This window comes from Triticum dicoccoides, chromosome 1A (assembly GCF_002162155.2).
Source record: "Triticum dicoccoides isolate Atlit2015 ecotype Zavitan chromosome 1A, WEW_v2.0, whole genome shotgun sequence".
Classification (NCBI taxonomy): domain Eukaryota; kingdom Viridiplantae; phylum Streptophyta; class Magnoliopsida; order Poales; family Poaceae; genus Triticum; species Triticum dicoccoides.
Window position 1 is genome coordinate 132,510,878 of NC_041380.1, and position 18,581 is coordinate 132,529,458.

The following is an 18,581-nucleotide window of genomic DNA, read 5'->3' on the forward strand; positions in this document are numbered from 1 at the left end:
GGTCGCTGGTTCTTGGTGGGCTGGTCCAATACACCAGCCACGTGAGCGCCGGCTGGCCAACTGGCGCTTAACGCGCCCTTTAGGAGCTCCCTCCTCTCACTCGCTCGGGTCGCTCGTTGCTAGATCCCATGTCGCTGGTTGCCACACCTTAAAGAAAAAAAGGTCGCTAGTTGGCGTTTCTCCGTTTCACAGTGTAAAATGTTTTTTGACACAACAGAGTAGTAGTTGACTGTTCACCGTAATCATGCACAATTGACAACGTTGTTTGGCTATTAACTTTTACAAAAAAGTTCACGAAATGTTAAACAAATCTTAAATTCCAAAAGATTTAGAAAATTAAAAAAACATCGAATTTGAAAAAATTGTCACAAATCTGAAAAGAGTTCAACGATTTTGAAAAAAAAAACTCACGAATTTCTAAAAAACCACTGGTGTTTTGAAGAACGTTCATTGACTTGAAAAATATTCACGAGTTTCAACAAAAATCATCAATTTGAAAAAAAAAAGTTCATCAATTTTGGGGAAAAAAGTTCATCGATTAGAAACATTCACAATTTTCATAAAAAAATAATAAAATTTGAAAAAAGTTCATCAATTTGAAAAAAAATCACAAATTAAAAAAAATTCATCGAAGTTTAAAAAATGTTCTCGTGTTTCAAAAAATATCATCAGTTTTGGAAAGCTATGCGAGTACATCGATGTGGATACCGTGTTCAAATGCGTTGGTCTATTTCGCCTACACTGACAAGTTATTAGAGACAAAAGAAGAAGATGAAGATACCATGTTCCAGCATCTACTTGTCGCGGCAGACAGGTATGACATGGAGATGCTGAAGCTGGTTTGCGAGGAAAAGCTATGCAGGTACATCAATGTAGGCACAGTTGCGACCATCCTGGCTCTCGCTGATCAGCACCACTGTGTTGGCCTGAAGAAGGCATGCTTTGATTTTCTCAGCTCCCCTGCAAACTGGAGGGCAGTTGTGGCCACTGAAAGCTTCCAGCATGTGTATATGAGCTGCCCATCTGTTGTGATGAAGTTGATTGCCATGCCCTTGGCAGAGTGATGCCCAGTATTTTGGCAATGCTAATAGTTCATGGTTTCTAGATCTTTAACATTAGATATTTTAGTTGCAATGGGTACTTGCCTGGTTTCCAGACTTTGTGACAGTATCAGGTAGTTCTGTTGGTATATGAATGCCTATGTGCTTGCTTTATAAGGAGATGCAAAGTGGCATCACTTTATTTATTTATTTTGCCTTGGTAGTCCATTGCATTTCTGCAGGATTACCAGGCAAATGGCTCTGGTTATTTTGTTTCCTTAGAATGCTTTGGGTTAGTAAAGCAAGGCACCCGTGCTCTTTAATTCCTTATTAGGAGATGTCAAAATAGTTTCATCTCTGTTATGATGTTTGTTAACTGGATCAATACTACAGCACCCTGTTATTTCTCTGCCAAAGAAAGATAGAGTTTCCGCTTAATTATGAACAATACTTAGAGGGTTTCCATGTTGTAATCCTTACTAGTATCTGATTGGAAGGAACCGGGAGTTCGGGATGCAACGGCGTTTTGGGCTTGAAAGCAAGAAAGAGACACCTTGGTGACTATAGTTCTTGGCTTATTTTCTCTGTCAGTGACCATCCTCTAGATAGTCTCTCAGGCTCACGCTTATATATACATGTAAAGAAAACTGTCGCTGGAACCAACACTGACAATCGCAATGCTAGATGCCCAGGAACTGGTGGTCATACAGTGTATGTTTTACGTTCTAGTGGATGCTGCCAAATGGCAGTGACACATGGAAGGAGTGTTTAGGTTTATGAGGGGAAAATGAATGCCTTGACTGATCAAAACCTTTGGTAATTATATTTCACTAAGGAAAAATGTCATCTTGGACAAACAGTTATAATCTCGGACAATATGCAAACAATTCAATTTGCATATTTAGGAACTCACTGCACAATTTTGGAACAAGATGAGAAAAATCTGTAAACTAACATCACAGTAAACAAAATCGCAAGATGCTCAAAAATAGATTTACTCTGACAGCATAGTCAGAATTCAAGTAGGAGAATGATCACACAGAGCTCCGTCGAAACAAGAACTAAAAATACACTGGAGGGTCATGTTATTCTCCTCCCCTCGAAAAATCCTCTTCCCCTAATGAAGTGAAATAAAATGGAAGAATAATAAACGTACAAGAGATAGGCATCTCCAGTCTTTAACATGTGCATATATAAGAACAAGGCGATATCAATATTCAGAACTGATGGATAACAAGTTGTCCATAAAAGATAAATGTACTTGCAACAAGAGATAAGCATCTCCAGTCTTAAACGAAAAATAAAGAGGTGAAAATCCAACCAATTTCAAACATAGATAATATACCCTCACAGTTACCCCACACCAAGAGCTAACAGGTGACCATAATGATTAGCACTAGATGCAGCCGATACATCAAATACCTAGACTCATTCATACAAGTAAGCATTAGCTACTGGAAGGTGTTGCTAGGTGTTGCATATTCTCCATGGCTAAATTTATGAAGACAATATAGTTCCAGCAAGGTCAGTGACCATCTGACGGCCATTCCGCAAAACATGGAACATAAGGTACAGCACCAACGAATGTTTTGTAAGTGCCGATAACATGCACTTTCTTGCTGTCCATATCATATGAGATAGCCTTCCCCCTCCGGTCAGCAAGGAAAATCAAATCACAATCTGGATGAATTGCTAAGGGCTCCACATATTTGCAACAATTCCTTCCAAACAGTTCTGAAATGTTAACAATCCTTCAAGGCCCACTTTGCACCACCATAATCCTCAAGAGCCCAAACTGAAAGTTGGCAAACATCAATATTATCATTTATACACCAAGCATACAATCGTCCCTGAGACTGTCCAATGAACGGATAATCAGAGCTGTCTCGCATGTTGCCTGGAATATCAATTTGCCCCCAAACCTTCCCCTCTGTGTCTACTGTGACTATTGCATATTCAGGGGTCATCAAATGTAAAGTACCATTCAGGAAGACAGGAAGACCAACAGGAGCCTCATCAGTCCAACCACTCTCCACCGTAGTCCATCGTCCAGTGTCTGATGAGTAGATTGCCACTTCTGTGAAATCCCAAGTGTGTGTGAGTACCACGAAACTGGAGGGGACGGCTGGATCAAAACACAAATATTCTTCGACTTCATCTTCGTCTTCGTCTTGCCACGGTTTGGACACACACTTGAAGCGGCACAGTGACTTGTAGGGCACCCGGGATAGGATCTCGACAAGGGGGCCCTCAGGAAGGCTCCCAGCAGGGTTATTCTCGTGCTCCTGCTCCTGCTCCTGCTCCTGCTTCTTCTTCTTCTTCTTCTTCTTCTACAAATAATAGAGACGGCGTTTAGATTCCTGATACCCTTTACAGAAAAAGGCTTTCGCTCTGCTTTATATATATAGCAACAACCAACATACCAATCGATACAAACCACAACACAACATACCAACACCCACACTCACCCAAGGCCAGATACATAGGTGCCAAAGACCTTCAACAACAACACCCCACACAACTCGAAGTAGACTACAGATCGACAGTGAGCATCACTAAGGAGCCGCCGGAGCCCTTCCCGGAGAAACCGTAAAGAGGTGAAGTTGAATGTCGACGAACCGTGAGCTCCAAGACGGTGCCCACCAAAGCGCCGCCACCACCCAATCCAGTGATCCAGATTTTCATCCAGAGCACGACGAAGGGAAAGGAGTAACCACAAGGGAGACTTCAGGAAGATGACGACGTCTCTGGGCGCCGCCTCCATCGGCCTAGCCAAAGCCAGACATGGTTTTCACCCTGGCAAGCATACTCCACCTACACGGCCACAGAACGTCAAAACACCAACCACCACGCCGCCCACGCGGCCATGGACGCTAGTCGCCTGCACCTAAGCCGCGAGCTCAGCCCACCAGCATCGCAGCTCCCACCACCCGGGCCGCCGCCCGGGGAACAAGACACCCCATAGGCCCTCCAAGGCTGCGAACAATGTGCCGATTGGCAATCTCCGACCGCCGACAAAGCCGCCAGCGACTAGAACAACCAGATCGATCGGGGAGCCACCAGATCGAAGAAGAGGTGAAGCGGGAGCGGACCATGTCGATGACCGGCACCCCTGCCGGTGACGGGTGGCCCGACCGCTTCAGCGCCACCCACCTCTCCCAGACGTGACCCTCTTGCGACACCCAACCTCAACTCCCGGCCTGGATCTGCATCTGGCAGGGACCGGCCACACGCCCAGCGACGTGAGGTGCCCGAACGGCCACACCCTGTTGCCGCGAGAGGACCCAGGGACCTCCACAAGAGTAGCTCGCCAACGGCCAGATGCCGGAGCATGTCCCGCAGCCTCCGCGAACCGACCCGCACCATCACCATGGACCGCCACCACGTCATCACAGCCTACACCCACGCAGTTGCCAACATGGCTGCTGCCAACACCCCGCGCCGCACACCGACGCCTAGGGGCCAGATCCGAGAGGATCTGATCGGAGACCACGAAGGCGCCCACCCCCCCGATCTGGAACCACCCGGCCCCCGCTTGGCCCTGCGCGACACCAGCACAGCCGCACCACCAACCCTCCCACGGCGCCCCTGCAGCTCCGCCGCATCCACCCACCACCACGCCACCGCCTCACTCCGCCGTGACCTAGATCTGAGGGATGTGCCCCCGCGCCCTTGGGTGCCCGCACCACCCAATCAGCCGACAGGGCTTCACCCGGCGGCTTCCTCGAGCGGCGACAAAAGGGGAGGATAGGAGGTATGGCGATCCTGCCGGATTTGGGGCTCCGTCCGAGTCGCCCGAGCGGGTTCCCTTTCATGAATCAAAGATTGGAACAAGAAACAGGCGGTAGAGCAAACCTCAGAAGCTACGGGAACAATGAGGGGAGGCGGCGGCATAGGATAGGACGAAGCGCCCTCGTCACGGCGACCGGTCGCCAATGGATGGTGCTGCCCCGTGCAGCCATGCTCGCCTCCTCCTCCTGGCGGCATCGGCTCCTTGGCTTGGGGATCAGTGCCTCGAACTCTAGGGTTTGGGAAGGGGAAAAGTGTGTGAAATTCTTGCTTATAGAAATAAATGTAGGGAAAAATAAATTACTTTCCTCCAATTTGTTGCGAATTAGATTGTATGACGGTCAAATAGAAGAGAAAGAATTACCATAGTTCTTTTCCCAGATTTCATTGTACTTATAACATACTCTTTTCAGTTGACTGATAATGCTTCCGCTTTTTCCAAAAAGGAGAAAGTTAAAAAAAGTAGGAATTGATTATGACTGATAAGCAATGATGATGATTGATTAGCATTACAACTACATGTTTTGAATCCAGGCCTTGGACAACAATTTGGTCCATTGCAATTCCTGAAAAACGACACGATCATTAATATTTTTCTGAACACTTGTATTTACAAGCCATGCTTACTCATAAGAATGTGATACGCGTGGCTGAATAAAGGGAAATGGATAGAAGCTAAGTAATTTCTACTCCCTCCGTTTCTAAATATAAGACCTTTTAGAGATTTCAATATGGACGTATATTAGAAAACTAGTTCACTGCGCGCCCCACCCCGTCATCAGTCCTGTGTTGCCTATGCTTGCGCCCCAAAACGGTTGCTGACTTTGTACAACTCTGTAGGGCGCGCTACGGCAACTTTTCTAGCCACGCTTGCTACTTAAGGCCTCGTGCACAGTATGGAAGGAAGAGGAAAAATGCACGGTGCACAGAAACAATGGGTCCCTTCTGGTTTATTTTTCTCCCTCCAAGTTTGTTCTTCACTGTAATGTGTGTCAACTCAACAAGAGTGAGTACACCCTTCCTGCTACAGACATATTTTAAAGTATAGATTCACTCATTTTGGTCCGTATGTAGTTCATGTCGAAATCTCTAAAAGGTCTTATAATTATGAACGGAGGGAGTATATCTGGTAGGAACCGGATCCCTACCAGGGCGTGGTCTCAGGTTGTAGGGTGGAAGGAGGGATGGTGTTGAGAAAGGCGTGGTCGCCAGCGCTGGGTGCCGTCATTGCGTGCGCACGCGAGAGAGAGGAGCGCAGGGGCGGCGGCTAGGGTTAGGTCTCCCGGCTCCCTAAGGAAGCCGAGCAAATATGATTGCTTCTTGCTTAATCCCAAAATGGGTCCTTACACGAGTTTATATAATCCTCCTAATAAGATAACTGGGCTAAGCCCCTAATAACGACAAGATAAACTGGGCCACAACTAACTGGGCTAAGCCCCTAATATGCTGGTCATAACATCTCTCCCCGCCTGCACAAACAGCTCGTCCTCGAGCTGGAAGGCGGGGAAGATCAACGGTCGCCAAACACCTCCACGTCAACTGGGGCGGGCTGGTTGCCGAGCCCGGCGGCGGCGGGGTCCTCCTCAATGTAGTCTGCAGCCTCCAGGTAGAAGAGTTGTGAGCAGACGTGGCCAGGTACGTAGGGCTCCTCGCAGTTGAAGCACAACCCTTGGCGGCGGCACTCGAGTTGCTCGGTCGAGGTGAGCCGGCGGAACTGCCGTGCCGCAGCCACGGCGAGGGGCGCCGCGGAAGCCTGGGCAAGCCGACCCTGCGCGGGAACTTCCGGCTAGGGTGGCGGCCCAACGGCCCGGGGCGGTGGCGCCTGCTGGATGGCCACCGCGCGACGCTCGAACGCGCGGGCGTAGTACATGGCTGTCTGAAGGTCCTGTGGCCCGCGCATCTCCACGTCCACGCGGATGTGGTCCGGTAGGCCGCCGACGAAGAGCTCAGCCCGCTGTTGAGCCGAAACGCCGGGGGCGTGGCACGCCAGTGCCTGGAAGCGGTCGGCGAAGTCTTGCACCGAGGTGAGGAACGGAAGACGCCCAAGCTCCGCTAGACAGCTCCTGCGTATAGGCGGACCGAAGCGCAAGAGGCACAAATCGCGGAAGCGCTCCCATGGTGGCATGCCACCTTCGTCCTGTTTGAGGGCGTAGTACCACGTCTGTGCGGCTCCTCGGAGATGATACGAGGCGATCCAGGTGCGGTCGGACGCGAGCGTGCGCTGTCCCCTGAAAACTTGGTCGCATTGGTTGAGCCAATTCAGGGGGACGACGGTGCCGCCGTAGGTCGCAAACTCCAGCTTGGAGAATCTCAGCGGCGTCTGGACGTGGACGATGGCGGGTGCGCCTCGTCAACACAGAGCAGCGAGGATGACGGGGCCGAGTAGGCGGGCATCAGGGTGCCGCCTTGGAACAAGGGCCCGTCGATGCTGGCAAAGGGCTCGGCGGAGCCCGAGGACCCGCCAAACTGCATGGCCGGGTGCGTCGCCGGCGGGGGCAGCACATGCGGCCCGACCAAGGTCGTCGTGTAGACCGACTCAAGGGACCCAGCGAGCCAGCCCGGTAACGAAGACGGCGACGGGGGGAACTGGACCTGGTGGATGGGCACCCCCGGGCCCATCGTCGGGATGCCCAGGGCCACGGTCGCCGGTGGCAGCGGCTGCAGCTGTTGCCCCTGCTGCATGGTGGAGGCGCCGGGGTTCGTCACTGGTGACGGCTACCACGGCAGCTGCTGCATGGCGGTGGCGACAGGGGTCACCGAGGATGGTGGCTGCCATGACGGCTGCTGCGGCGGCGGGGCAGTGGCGAAGGGCACAGGCGGCTGCGGCCCATAGGATCTCGCGAGGAACGTGTAGATGCCCGTGACCGCCTGGGTGAGATCCCGGATGACAACCGTCATCTCCTCCGGGGTGAAGACGACAGGGACGGGCGCGACGGAGGTGACCGGTACCAGCAAGAGCGGGGCACTGGCCGTGGTGGCCATCGGGGCGGTCTTCGCGTTCGGCAGCGGGAGGGTCAGGGTGGGCGGCAGGGAGGACATGATCGCACCGAAGCTATCTGATACCAAAGTGGTAGGAACCGGATCCCTACCAGGGCGTGGTCTCAGGTTGTAGGGTGGAAGGAGGGATGGCGTTGAGAAAGGCGTGGTCGCCAGCGCTGAGGCGCCGTCGTTGCATGCGCGCGCGCGCGAGAGAGAGAGAGAGAGAGAGAGAGAGAGTAGGGGCGACGGCTAGGGTTAGGTCTCCCGGTTCCCTAAGGAAGCCGACCAAATATGATTGCTTCTTGCTTAATCCCAAAACAGGTCCTTACACGAGTTTATATAATCCTCCTAATAAGATAATTGGGCTAAGCCCCTAATAACGATAAGATAAACTGGGCCACAACTAACTGGGCTAAGCCCTTAATATGCCGGTCATAACAATATCAGTATCAATATATGTCGTTATCCTATGCAAATTCTCCCCAGTACATGCCCACAGTTATTATAAACAAACAATGTGCTAAACACACTTAAATATATAAATATTTGTAGAAAGGAAACTCATGTTAGTTTAAGCAGCCCATGGTCAGGGTAGAAATGTCTGATGTAATCTAAATGAGTAGGTATGCTTATACAATGGAAAATTTACAACAACAACAACAAAGCCTTTAGTTTCAAACAAGTTGAGGTAGGCTAGAGATGAAATCCATAAAATCTCGCAACCAACTCATGGCTCTGGCACATGGATAGCAAGCTTCCACGCACCCCTGTCCATAGCTAGCTCTTTGGTGATACTCCAATCCTTCAGGTCTCTCTTAACGGACTGCTCCCATGTCAAATTCGGTCTACCCCGCCCTCTCTTGACATTCTCCGCGCGCTTTAGCCGTCCTCTATGCACTGGAGCTTCTGGAGGCCTGCGCTGAATATGCCCAAACCATCTCAGACGATGTTGGACAATCTTCTCCTCAATTAGTGCTACCCCAACTCTATCTCGTATATCATCATTCCGTACTCGATCCTTCCTCGTGTGGCCACACATCCATCTCAACATACGCATCTCCGCCACACCTAAACGTTGAACATGTCGCCTTTTAGTCGGCCAACACTCCGTGCCATACAACATTGCGGGTCGAACCGCCGTCCTGTAGAACTTGCCTTTTAGCTTTTGTGGCACTCTCTTGTCACAGAGAATGCCAGAAGCTTGGCACCACTTCATCCATCCGGCTTTGATTCGATGGTTCACATCTTCATCAATACCCCCATCCTCCTGCAACATTGACCCCAAATACCGAAAGGTGTCCTTCCGAGGTACCACCTGGCCATCAAGGCTAACCTCCTCCTCCTCACACCTAGTAGTACTAAAACCGCACATCATGTACTCGGTTTTAGTTCTACTAAGCCTTTGTCTCCATAACTCTAACTTCCTATTTACCCCCGTCCGACTATCGTCAACTAGCACCACATCATCCGCAAAGAGCATACACCATGGGATATCTCCTTGTATATCCCTTGTGACCTCATCCATCACCAATGCAAAAAGATAAGGGCTCAAAGCTGACCCCTGATGCAGTCCTATCTTAATCGGGAAGTCATCGGTGTCGACATCACTTGTTCGAACGCTTGTCACAACATTATCGTACATGTCCTTGATGAGGGTAATGTACTTTGCTGGGACTTTGTGTTTCTCCAAGGCCCACCACATGACATTCCGCGGTATCTTATCATAGGCCTTCTCCAAGTCAATGAACACCATATGCAAGTCCTTCTTTTGCTCCCTATATCTCTCCATAAGTTGTCGTACCAAGAAAATGGCTTCCATGGTCGACCTCCCAGGCATGAAACAAAACTGATTTTTGGTCACGCTTGTCATTCTTAAGCGATGCTCAATGACTCTCTCCCATAGCTTCATTGTATGGCTCATCAGCTTAATTGCACGGTAATTAGTACAACTCTGAACATCCCCCTTGTTCTTGAAGATTGGTACTAATATACTCCGTCTCCATTCTTCTGGCATCTTGTTTGCCCGAAAAATGAGGTTGAAAAGCTTGGTTAGCCATACTATCGCTATGTCCCCGAGACCTTTCCATACCTCAATGGGGATACAATCAGGGCCCATCGCCTTGCCTCCTTTCATCCTTTTTAAAGCCTCCTTCACCTCAGACTCCTGGATTTGCCGCACAAAACGCATGCTGGTCTCATCAAAGGAGTTGTCCAGTTCAATGGTAGAACTCTCATTCTCCCCATTGAACAGCTTGTCGAAGTACTCCCGCCATCTATGCTTAATCTCCTCGTCCTTCACCAAGAGTTGGCCTGCTCCGTCCTTGATGCATTTGACTTGGCCAATATCCCTCGTCTTCCTCTCTCGGATCTTGGCCATCTTATAGATGTCCCTTTCACCTTCCTTCGTGCCTAACCGTTGGTAGAGGTCCTCATATGCCCGACCCCTTGCTTCACCAACAGCTCGCTTTGCGGCCTTCTTCGCCATCTTGTACTTCTCTATGTTGTTTGCACTCCTATCCAGGTATAGGCGTCTGAAGCAATCTTTCTTCTCTTTAATCGCCTTCTGGACATCATCATTCCACCACCAGGTATCCTTATCTTCGCTTCTCCTTCCCCTGGACACTCCATACTCCTCCGAGGCCACCTTACGAATGCAAGTCGCCATCTTCATCCACACATTGTCCGCATCCCCTCCTTCCTCCCAAGGGCCCTCCTTAATGACCCTCTCCTTGAACACCTGAGCTACCTCCCCCTTGAGCTTCCACCACTTCGTTCTAGCGACTTTGGCACGCTTATCCCGCTGGACACGAATCCGAAAGCGAAAGTCGGCAACCACCAGCTTATGTTGGGGTACAACACTCTCTCCAGGTATCACCTTACAGTCTAGGCACGCACGCCTATCTTCTCTTCTCGAGAGGATGAAATCAATCTGGCTAGAGTGTTGGCCACTACTAAAAGTCACCAGATGTGATTCTCTCTTTCTAAAGAGGGTGTTAGCTACAATCATGTTGTAGGCTAGAGCAAAGCTTAAGACATCTTCTCCTTCTTGATTCCTGATGCCATAGCCAAAGCCCCCATGCGCCCCTTCAAAACATGTGTTAGATGTACCCACGTGGCCATTGAGGTCTCCTCCTATGAAGAGCTTCTCACCAATCGGTACACTCCTAACCATGTCTTCCAGGCCTTCCCAGAACTCCCTCTTGGTGTTCTCATTGTGGCCTACTTGCGGGGCATACGCGCTGATAACATTGAGAACCAAGTCCTCAACTACCAGCTTGACCAGGATAATCCGGTCCTCACGTCTCTTGACGTCTACCACTCCATACTTGAGGCTCTTGTTGATCAAGATGCCTATGCCATTTCTGTTTGCAGCCGTCCCCGTGTACCACAGCTTGAAGCCGGTATCCTCCACCTCCTTTGCCTTCTGTCCTCTCCATTTGGTTTCTTGGACGCAAAGATATCAACACCTCTCCTCACCGCTGCATCAACTAGCTCCCGAAGCTTCCCTGTCAGAGACCCTAAATAGAAAAAATTGCATACTGATAATACAAAAGAATCACATTTGCTGTAACAAACCTTATTAAGCCAACATAAAATACACTTAAGAAATTTAGACAACTAAAAATCTTTATATACCATAAAATGGACCATATGGTGGTAAAACATAAATCTACATACCAGCAACATTGGTTGGCAAACCCAACATCCTTCTTAATTGCAATATAAATCAAACAAAATGAACTTTATTCTGTCAATAGTGTCTGAGCCTAAAGAACAATAGTGCACTTCTGAGAACAAATACTATAATTTAGTAAAAAAATGTCAGAACGTACCAAATTATATAAATTTAGTAACTTTATTCTGGCATCACACACCAAATTATATCAATCTCCTTATTTTATATACACCTCTTATTTTGTTGTAGATTAGTAGTCCAGATTAAATTCAAGCCGTTAAAACTTGCGTCCACCAGATAGATGGTTAGATCTTTTTCTTTTTATTTGATAACCATTAAATTTTCTAGGGAGTCTCTAAAAATATAAATCATAGGTATGCAAACAGTGACGGACCCAGAAACTTCTCGAAAGCTGAGGAAGAACAGAAATTAAGGTGCCCATCTCCGAGCGGGCTGAGCTCCGCGCCGCGGCGCGCAACCTCGAGCCAGGTACTCCAGTCATCCCCGCCAGTTCCGCTACATGTTCGTTCTCAGCGTTGGAGTCTATTCCGCTCGGTCATCTCGCCAAAGTCGCAGCAGATTCCGATATAGTGTTTAGGAGGGAAGTCGATCCCCCCTTAGTCCAAATCACGACAATCCAGGTGCGGGAAGTTCTCGATGGGCGGTTGGCCGAAACCCATGCCCGCTTAGCTACTCCCGCTTCGGTGGCGGGTGGCCCCATTTCGGCCTCCCAGCCGTCCGGCCAGGCCGCGCCCGCTCCCCTGGAGATCCGCGGCCGCACCCGGTCTCGCACCGCCGCTCTCCGCGCCCAAAGCGCCTCCCGTGTCCTGGGGTCAAGCAGCCCCTCTATGGTGGTTTAATGCGGACCCTTTTCTGGAACATTCGCGGTTTTGGCCAGGATGGCCGACGCCGCCAGCTCATCGAGTACATGCGTGATGAGCGGATAGACATTGTAGCAATCCAAGAGACCATGCGAACTGAGTTCACCCTGTCCGAGCTTGACCATCTTATCTCTCACCTGTTTGCCTGGCATTGGCTCCCTTCTAGTGGGATCGCCGGGCACTCTGGTGGCATCCTGTTAGGTGTCAAGGATGTCACCTAAGAGGTGGATAGCATGGACCGGGGTGAGTTCTTTGTGAGCATGGAGCTTTTCGAGAGGGCGCTGAACTTCAAATGGGAGATCATCATAGTCTATGGCCCTGCCGACCACCGTCGTTCAGCGACATTTCTTGAGGAGCTCAAGAATAAGGTGTCCGCCGCCCGCTTCCCGGTCGTCGTGGGCGGCGACTTCAACCTCCTCCGATTTGCGGAGGACAAAAACAACGATCTAGTGAACGTCCCGCGGATGCAGATGTTCAATGACTGCATTGCTGACCTCGGTCTGCGGGAATTAGATAGGATTGGTGCCAGATTCACCTGGACCAATCGCCAGGCCGTCCCGACCCGCTCCGTCCTGGACCGCGTCTTGGTCTCGCCTGAGTGGGAGATGTGGTGCCCCCTTGCCACCCTCCGCGCCATTACTCGTATTGGCTCGGACCACGTTCCCCTGCTGCTCTCTTCTTAGGACGAATGCCCTCCCGTCGCCCCCAGGTTCCGCTTCGAGACGTTCTGGCTTAACCAGAACGACTTCTCGAAGGCCGTCCGTGATCGTTGGCTGGAGGCCCGCAGTGCTCCTCACAGGTCCATCTCTGTGGTGGATGATTGGCACTTCTGTGCCAAGCGCTCCCGCCAATTCATGAAGGGCTGGGGTGCCAACCTGGGGCGGGATCTCCGGGACTGCAAGCAGGCCCTCCTCGCCTCTATCCAGGCTCTTGACCTCCGGACTGACTCGCTTGGTCTATCCGCTAATGAGTGGTTGCAGCGGTATGACCTGGAGGACCGGCTCACGGTCATCTATACGGATGAGGAGGCTTACTGGCGGCTCAAGGGGACCCAAAAGTGGGTTCTCAAGGGGGATGCTAACACCACATACTTCGAGGCCATCGCCAATGATCATCGTCACCGTAATACCATCCCATTCCTGTGGGATGGTGAGACCCTCCTGCAGCGACCAGCCGAGCTTCGCGCTCACGTAGATGGCTTCTATAAAGCCCTTTTTTCCGCTCCCCCGCGTGGGGGCTTGGCTCTTGCTCCCCTCTTCTGGGCGGGCGCCCAGTGTGTTTCGGACGCGGAGAATGCGGCCCTCACAGCTCCGTTCACGGAGGAGGAAGTTTGGCTTGCGATTAAGGGCATGAACCCTTCGTCCGCCCCGGGGCCTGATGGCTTGCCAGTTAAGTTCTTTCAGACCTTCTGGCACGCTATTAAGCCGGAGGTCATGGCTCTCTTTGAGGAGTTCTATGTGGGCACCATTGACCTCCACCGCCTTAACTACGGGATCATTACTTTGATCCCCAAGGTCCCGGGCGCCTCCGACATTCGCCAGTTCCGCCCCATTACAGTGATCAATGTGATCTTCCGCATCCTCGCAAAGGGGTACGCCAATAGGGTGGCCCCTTTGGCCGACCGCATCACTCATCCAGACCAATCCGCCTTCATTCAGGGTCGCTATATCCTTGATGGAGTCTTGGTCTTCCACGAAGTCCTTCACAAGGTCAAACCCAAAAACCTCAAAGCAGTGTTCCTGAAGATTGACTTCCATAAGGCTTACGACACGGTTAGCTGGCCCTTCCTTCAGGAAGTATTGCTTCGGAAAGGTTTTGACGATCGTTGGGTCTCCCGGGTCACGCAGTTGGTGTCGTCGGGCCACACCGCGGTGAACATCAACGGGGAGATCGGCCCCTATTTCCCCACCTTTTGTGGGGTTAGACAGGGTGACCCCTTCTCCCCGTTCCTGTTCAACATGGTGGTCGATGCCTTGGCTGCTATCCTGGATAAGGCCAAGGCCGCCGGCCACATACTCGGCATCGTCCCGCACTTGGTGGCAGGAGGGGCTGTTTCGCTCCTCCAATATGCCGATGACACCATCATTATGATGCAGGGTTCAGAGGCTGAGATCGCGAACCTCAAATTCCTCCTGCTCTGCTTTCAACATCTGTCGGGCCTCAAAATTAACTTCGCTAAAAGCGAGGTGATGGTCTTGGGCTATTCCCCTTCAGAGAGCCAGAGTATCGCTAACCGCCTAAACTGTCGGTTGGGGTCCTTCCCCACTACTTATCTGGGGATTCCCATTAGTACTCGCACCTGACAGTGGCCGACCTGCGACCCTCGGTCCACAAGCTGCAGCACCGCATCGAGCCGTGGCAGGGCAGGTGGCTCTCTAAGGCGGCCCGCACGATCCTCATCAACTCGTCCCTCTCCAGTCTTCTCCTATTCATCATGAGCTTCTACAGCTTCCCCGAAACGCTCCACCATGAGATTGGCTCGGTCCAAGCTAGGTTCTACTGGGCTGGCGAGGGTGATAAGCAGAAATACCACATGGTCCGCTGGACTGACATCTGCAAGCCCCGGGACCAGGGTGGTCTCGGCATCATGTCCTCCAAACGCATGAACCTGGCCCTCCTCACTAGATGGTTGTGGCGCATTGCAAACGGCGATGGCGGCTTGTGGCTGCAGATCATCCGCCGCAAATACCTGCGCGACCAGCCCCTCGCATTCTGCGTTCGGACGGGCGGTTCCCAGTTTTGGCAGTCTGTCGTCTAGCTCCTCCCGGTCCTTCGCATTGGGACCTCCATCTCGGTTGGCACTGGATCGACCACGCTGTTTTGGTTCGACCGCTGGGCCGGTGATCTCCCATTCGCGGCCCGGTTCCCTGACCTCTTTTCCATAGCGGTCGAACCTAGGATCTCCGTCGAGTCGGCCCTTATTGACTCAGGGCGCCTCGCGTTCCGGAGGCCATTTGGGCCACCGGAGGTTGCCCTTGGCATGAGCTCCTTGATTCTGTGGCTCTCCATGAGCCGGACTTGTTGCAGCACCACGATGACCGCCTGTCCTGGCATCTCGAGCCCTCTGGCCGCTTCTCCACGAAGTCTCTGTACCGCGCCATCGCTCCCTCTCCTGGACCGGCTGTCCTCGATTATATATGGTCTATCCGCGTGCCCCTCAAAATTAGAATCTTCATGTGGCAATGGATCCGTGGCCGGCTCCCCTCGGGCGTGGAGGTCCTGAAGCGCCAGGGTCCCGGTGACCGTATCTGCCCCCTATGTGGGACGGTAGAAACCTCGAATCACATCTTCTTCTCGTGCGTGTCCGCCCAGTTTCTTTGGGGCTGCCTCCGAGAGGTCATCGGTGGTAACTGGTGTCACACTAACTTCCCCGATCTCCTCTCTGAGGTTCAGACCTCCCCCTCGACAGGCCGCCACATTAGGTGGCTGCTCATTGGGGTGCTCGCTTGGACGCTGTGGACTGTGCAAAATAAGCTTGTCATTCAACGGGTCCCCCTTCGACGTGCTACTGACGCTGTGTTCAAAATGTGTGGCTACTTGCAGCTTTGGCGGCCGCTTAGCCGTCACCAGGATCGCGATGCCATCACCTCCATCATTGCCGACCTTCGCTCGATGGCTCTCCGCTTGGCGCCGCCGCTCCCTCCGCCACCTCCTGAGCCGGATTAGATCCTTTGTTGCTGCTTCGGATGCTGCGGTTGACCCGCCTCCTTTGTTTATTTCCAGGGCTTGTTGAGCTGTGCCCTCAGCAGAACCGTTTGTACTTTGTGTTGTGGTCTTTGTGTGTGTGTGGGTGTACCTTGTTGTACTTTGTGGCTCTGGTGGTTTGCTTTATCTATAAAGCGGGGCGAAAGCCTTTTTCGGCAAATTAAGGTGCCTAAGATGCTAGTTTTTTCATAAAAATAACCGTATTAATCATCTAACATAAGACACAAGAGATCCTAAATTAGTCCCCGGATACAAATAACAAATATGATCATTCTACAATTTTTACAGCAAGGTATTAACTTTCATGAAATCCTATGAAAAGAAGAGGGTTAACTGGGAAAGAGGTAGACACTCACTAATACTGAAGCACATTCTCTGTCAAACAAAACACTTCAGCCATCTGAAATTAATATCCTTGAGGCATAACCGCAGGAACCAACAAATTTCGAAAATTTGAGCCCCATAGCCATCTGTATGCAAAGAGAGAGAATGTGAAATAAGTACTCCCTCCGTCCCAAAATAAATGTCTTAACTTCAGTGCAACTTTGTACTAAAGTTAGTACAAAATTGAGACGCTTATTTTGGGACGGAGGGAGTAAAATCTAGTGGTTAGTTACAACTTCACTAATTAGTCCCTTCACTTTCATTCTGATACTTTGTGAACCATTTTACGGAAATACATAGAAACAGATCAGGAATAGATAGTGAAAATGATAAGTCTCTTCACAAAAAAATTGAATTCATAGTAATTTTGACGATCGTCAGGGTGAACTTCTATATGAGAATAAAAGAGCTACAGCTGCACTACATTCGCCACATAATGGATTTACTATTCGCCTAATTCTCAAGACAATATCATGGCCACAGTTCCATATTGGTCCAAACTACCAATGCGTATAAGTTGAGTTATTTTGCGGAAACTAATGCATGCACATGATTCTATTTATCATTCAACATTCCGTGCAGGTAGGAACCCGATACAATTTTTCCACCTTAACAAACAACCTGCAAGGTGATCAAAACTACCAATTTTCCACGTCTCTTGCTTTTTATGGGAGCACATATAACAATTTGATTATACCCTTCCAATTATGGTTGTAGTACTGTCACCCTCACAGCTGCAGAACCAGGGAATAGGAAGCTAAAGGAGGCCGAGAGCGGCACCAAGGGAAATGTTTGAATAACAAGTGGGCCATCTGAGAGTGTCTTGTTCATTTGGGCTTTCAGCCATGTAAGTGTGAGGGCCTGGTGGGCTGAGTTTGTGAAAATGTACGAGCTATATATAAGCTAGACCGTTGGCTGGATTTGGCAGCGACTAAATGAAATAGCTCACATCTCCTCCTACCTCCTATCTCTCTGGTTTCTTCTTCTTCCCCAAGTATCCCCTTCTCGATCCGAAATCTGAGCGAGAAATCCTCAGTAAGGATATGACAATGGTAGATGATAATTATGAGTATAATCCGTTGATTCCGTTCCACACTGAGCCAAATTACTACAGAAAACTGAAAATGTATGTTATGCCATTTAGCATATATGTACTCAAGACTTGCTACACTCGTATAGTATTACAAAATCTCCACATTCATCTAAATAGAAAATTCCAAAAAAAAGATGTTGGCCACAAATTTAATGGACTCTTATGATTACGAAATGACAACCAATGGACTCTCTTTATCTGATAATGTTTCTTCTAAAGAGATGTTAAGACAAATCAAGTCATGCATGGCATATTGATCCAAGCCTAACAATCCATATAGACAGATTCTTTTTCCCGAAACCAATCCATAGTAATTTTTTCCCATATTGTTATCAATATTCAATAGAGCATTCACCTTCCTACCTGATATGCTACTTGGTTCAGAAAAAAAATCATGAATCTTTTTTCACCCTAGAATAAAACAACCTCCCAAGTGATCAAAACTAACAAAATTTCATTTATCTTGCATTTTACTGGAGTTTTATATGCCAACTGGATTGGATCCTTCCTAGCATGGTACGTGATAATTATGAGCTTAGGCTGTCCACAGTTGATTTTGAGCCAAATATAAGAGAACAAACATGGCATGTTTCATCACGATAAATACTACAGAAAATTGAAAAACAACCGTTTCTGCCATGTAGCATATCTGAACTCAAGTATGCTACCCTAGTGTAGTATTGCAAAAGAGAGAGAGAGAGAGAGAGACACTAGTAGAAAACAGGGCTTTGGTCACAGCTCAATATACACATTAGTCCCGGTTGCATTACGAACCAGGACTAATGTGAGCATTAGTCCCGGTTTGAACGGCTAAAGGCATTAGTCCCGGTTCAAATGAGACCTTTAGTCCCGGTTTGAGACACGAACCAGGACTAAAGGGTGCGATGCCCTTTAGTCCCGGTTCTTATCTCAAACCGGGACTAAAGATGAGACCTTTAGTCCCTGTTTGAGACACGAACCGGGACTAAAGGGTGCGATGCCATTTAGCCCCGGTTCGTGTCTCAAACCGGGACTAAAGGGTTCATGTCTTAAAC

At 49.9% G+C, this 18,581-nt stretch overlaps 1 protein-coding gene across 1 annotated transcript in view; it reads right to left on the reverse strand.

Moving 5' to 3' along the window:
• Positions 1–2,254: 2,254 nt before the first annotated feature.
• Positions 2,255–18,581, reverse strand: part of LOC119366850 (putative F-box protein At1g32660) — a 20,476-nt gene continuing 4,149 nt past the window's right edge. The window contains exons 2-4 of the mRNA XM_037632553.1: positions 16,427–16,540; positions 4,896–5,061; positions 2,255–3,370 (exon numbers count right to left, since the gene is read on the reverse strand). Coding sequence (XP_037488450.1) covers positions 2,783–3,370; positions 4,896–5,027 — 720 coding nt within the window. The 5' untranslated portion in view covers positions 5,028–5,061; positions 16,427–16,540 and the 3' untranslated portion in view covers positions 2,255–2,782. The remainder of the gene's footprint in view (positions 3,371–4,895; positions 5,062–16,426; positions 16,541–18,581) is intronic.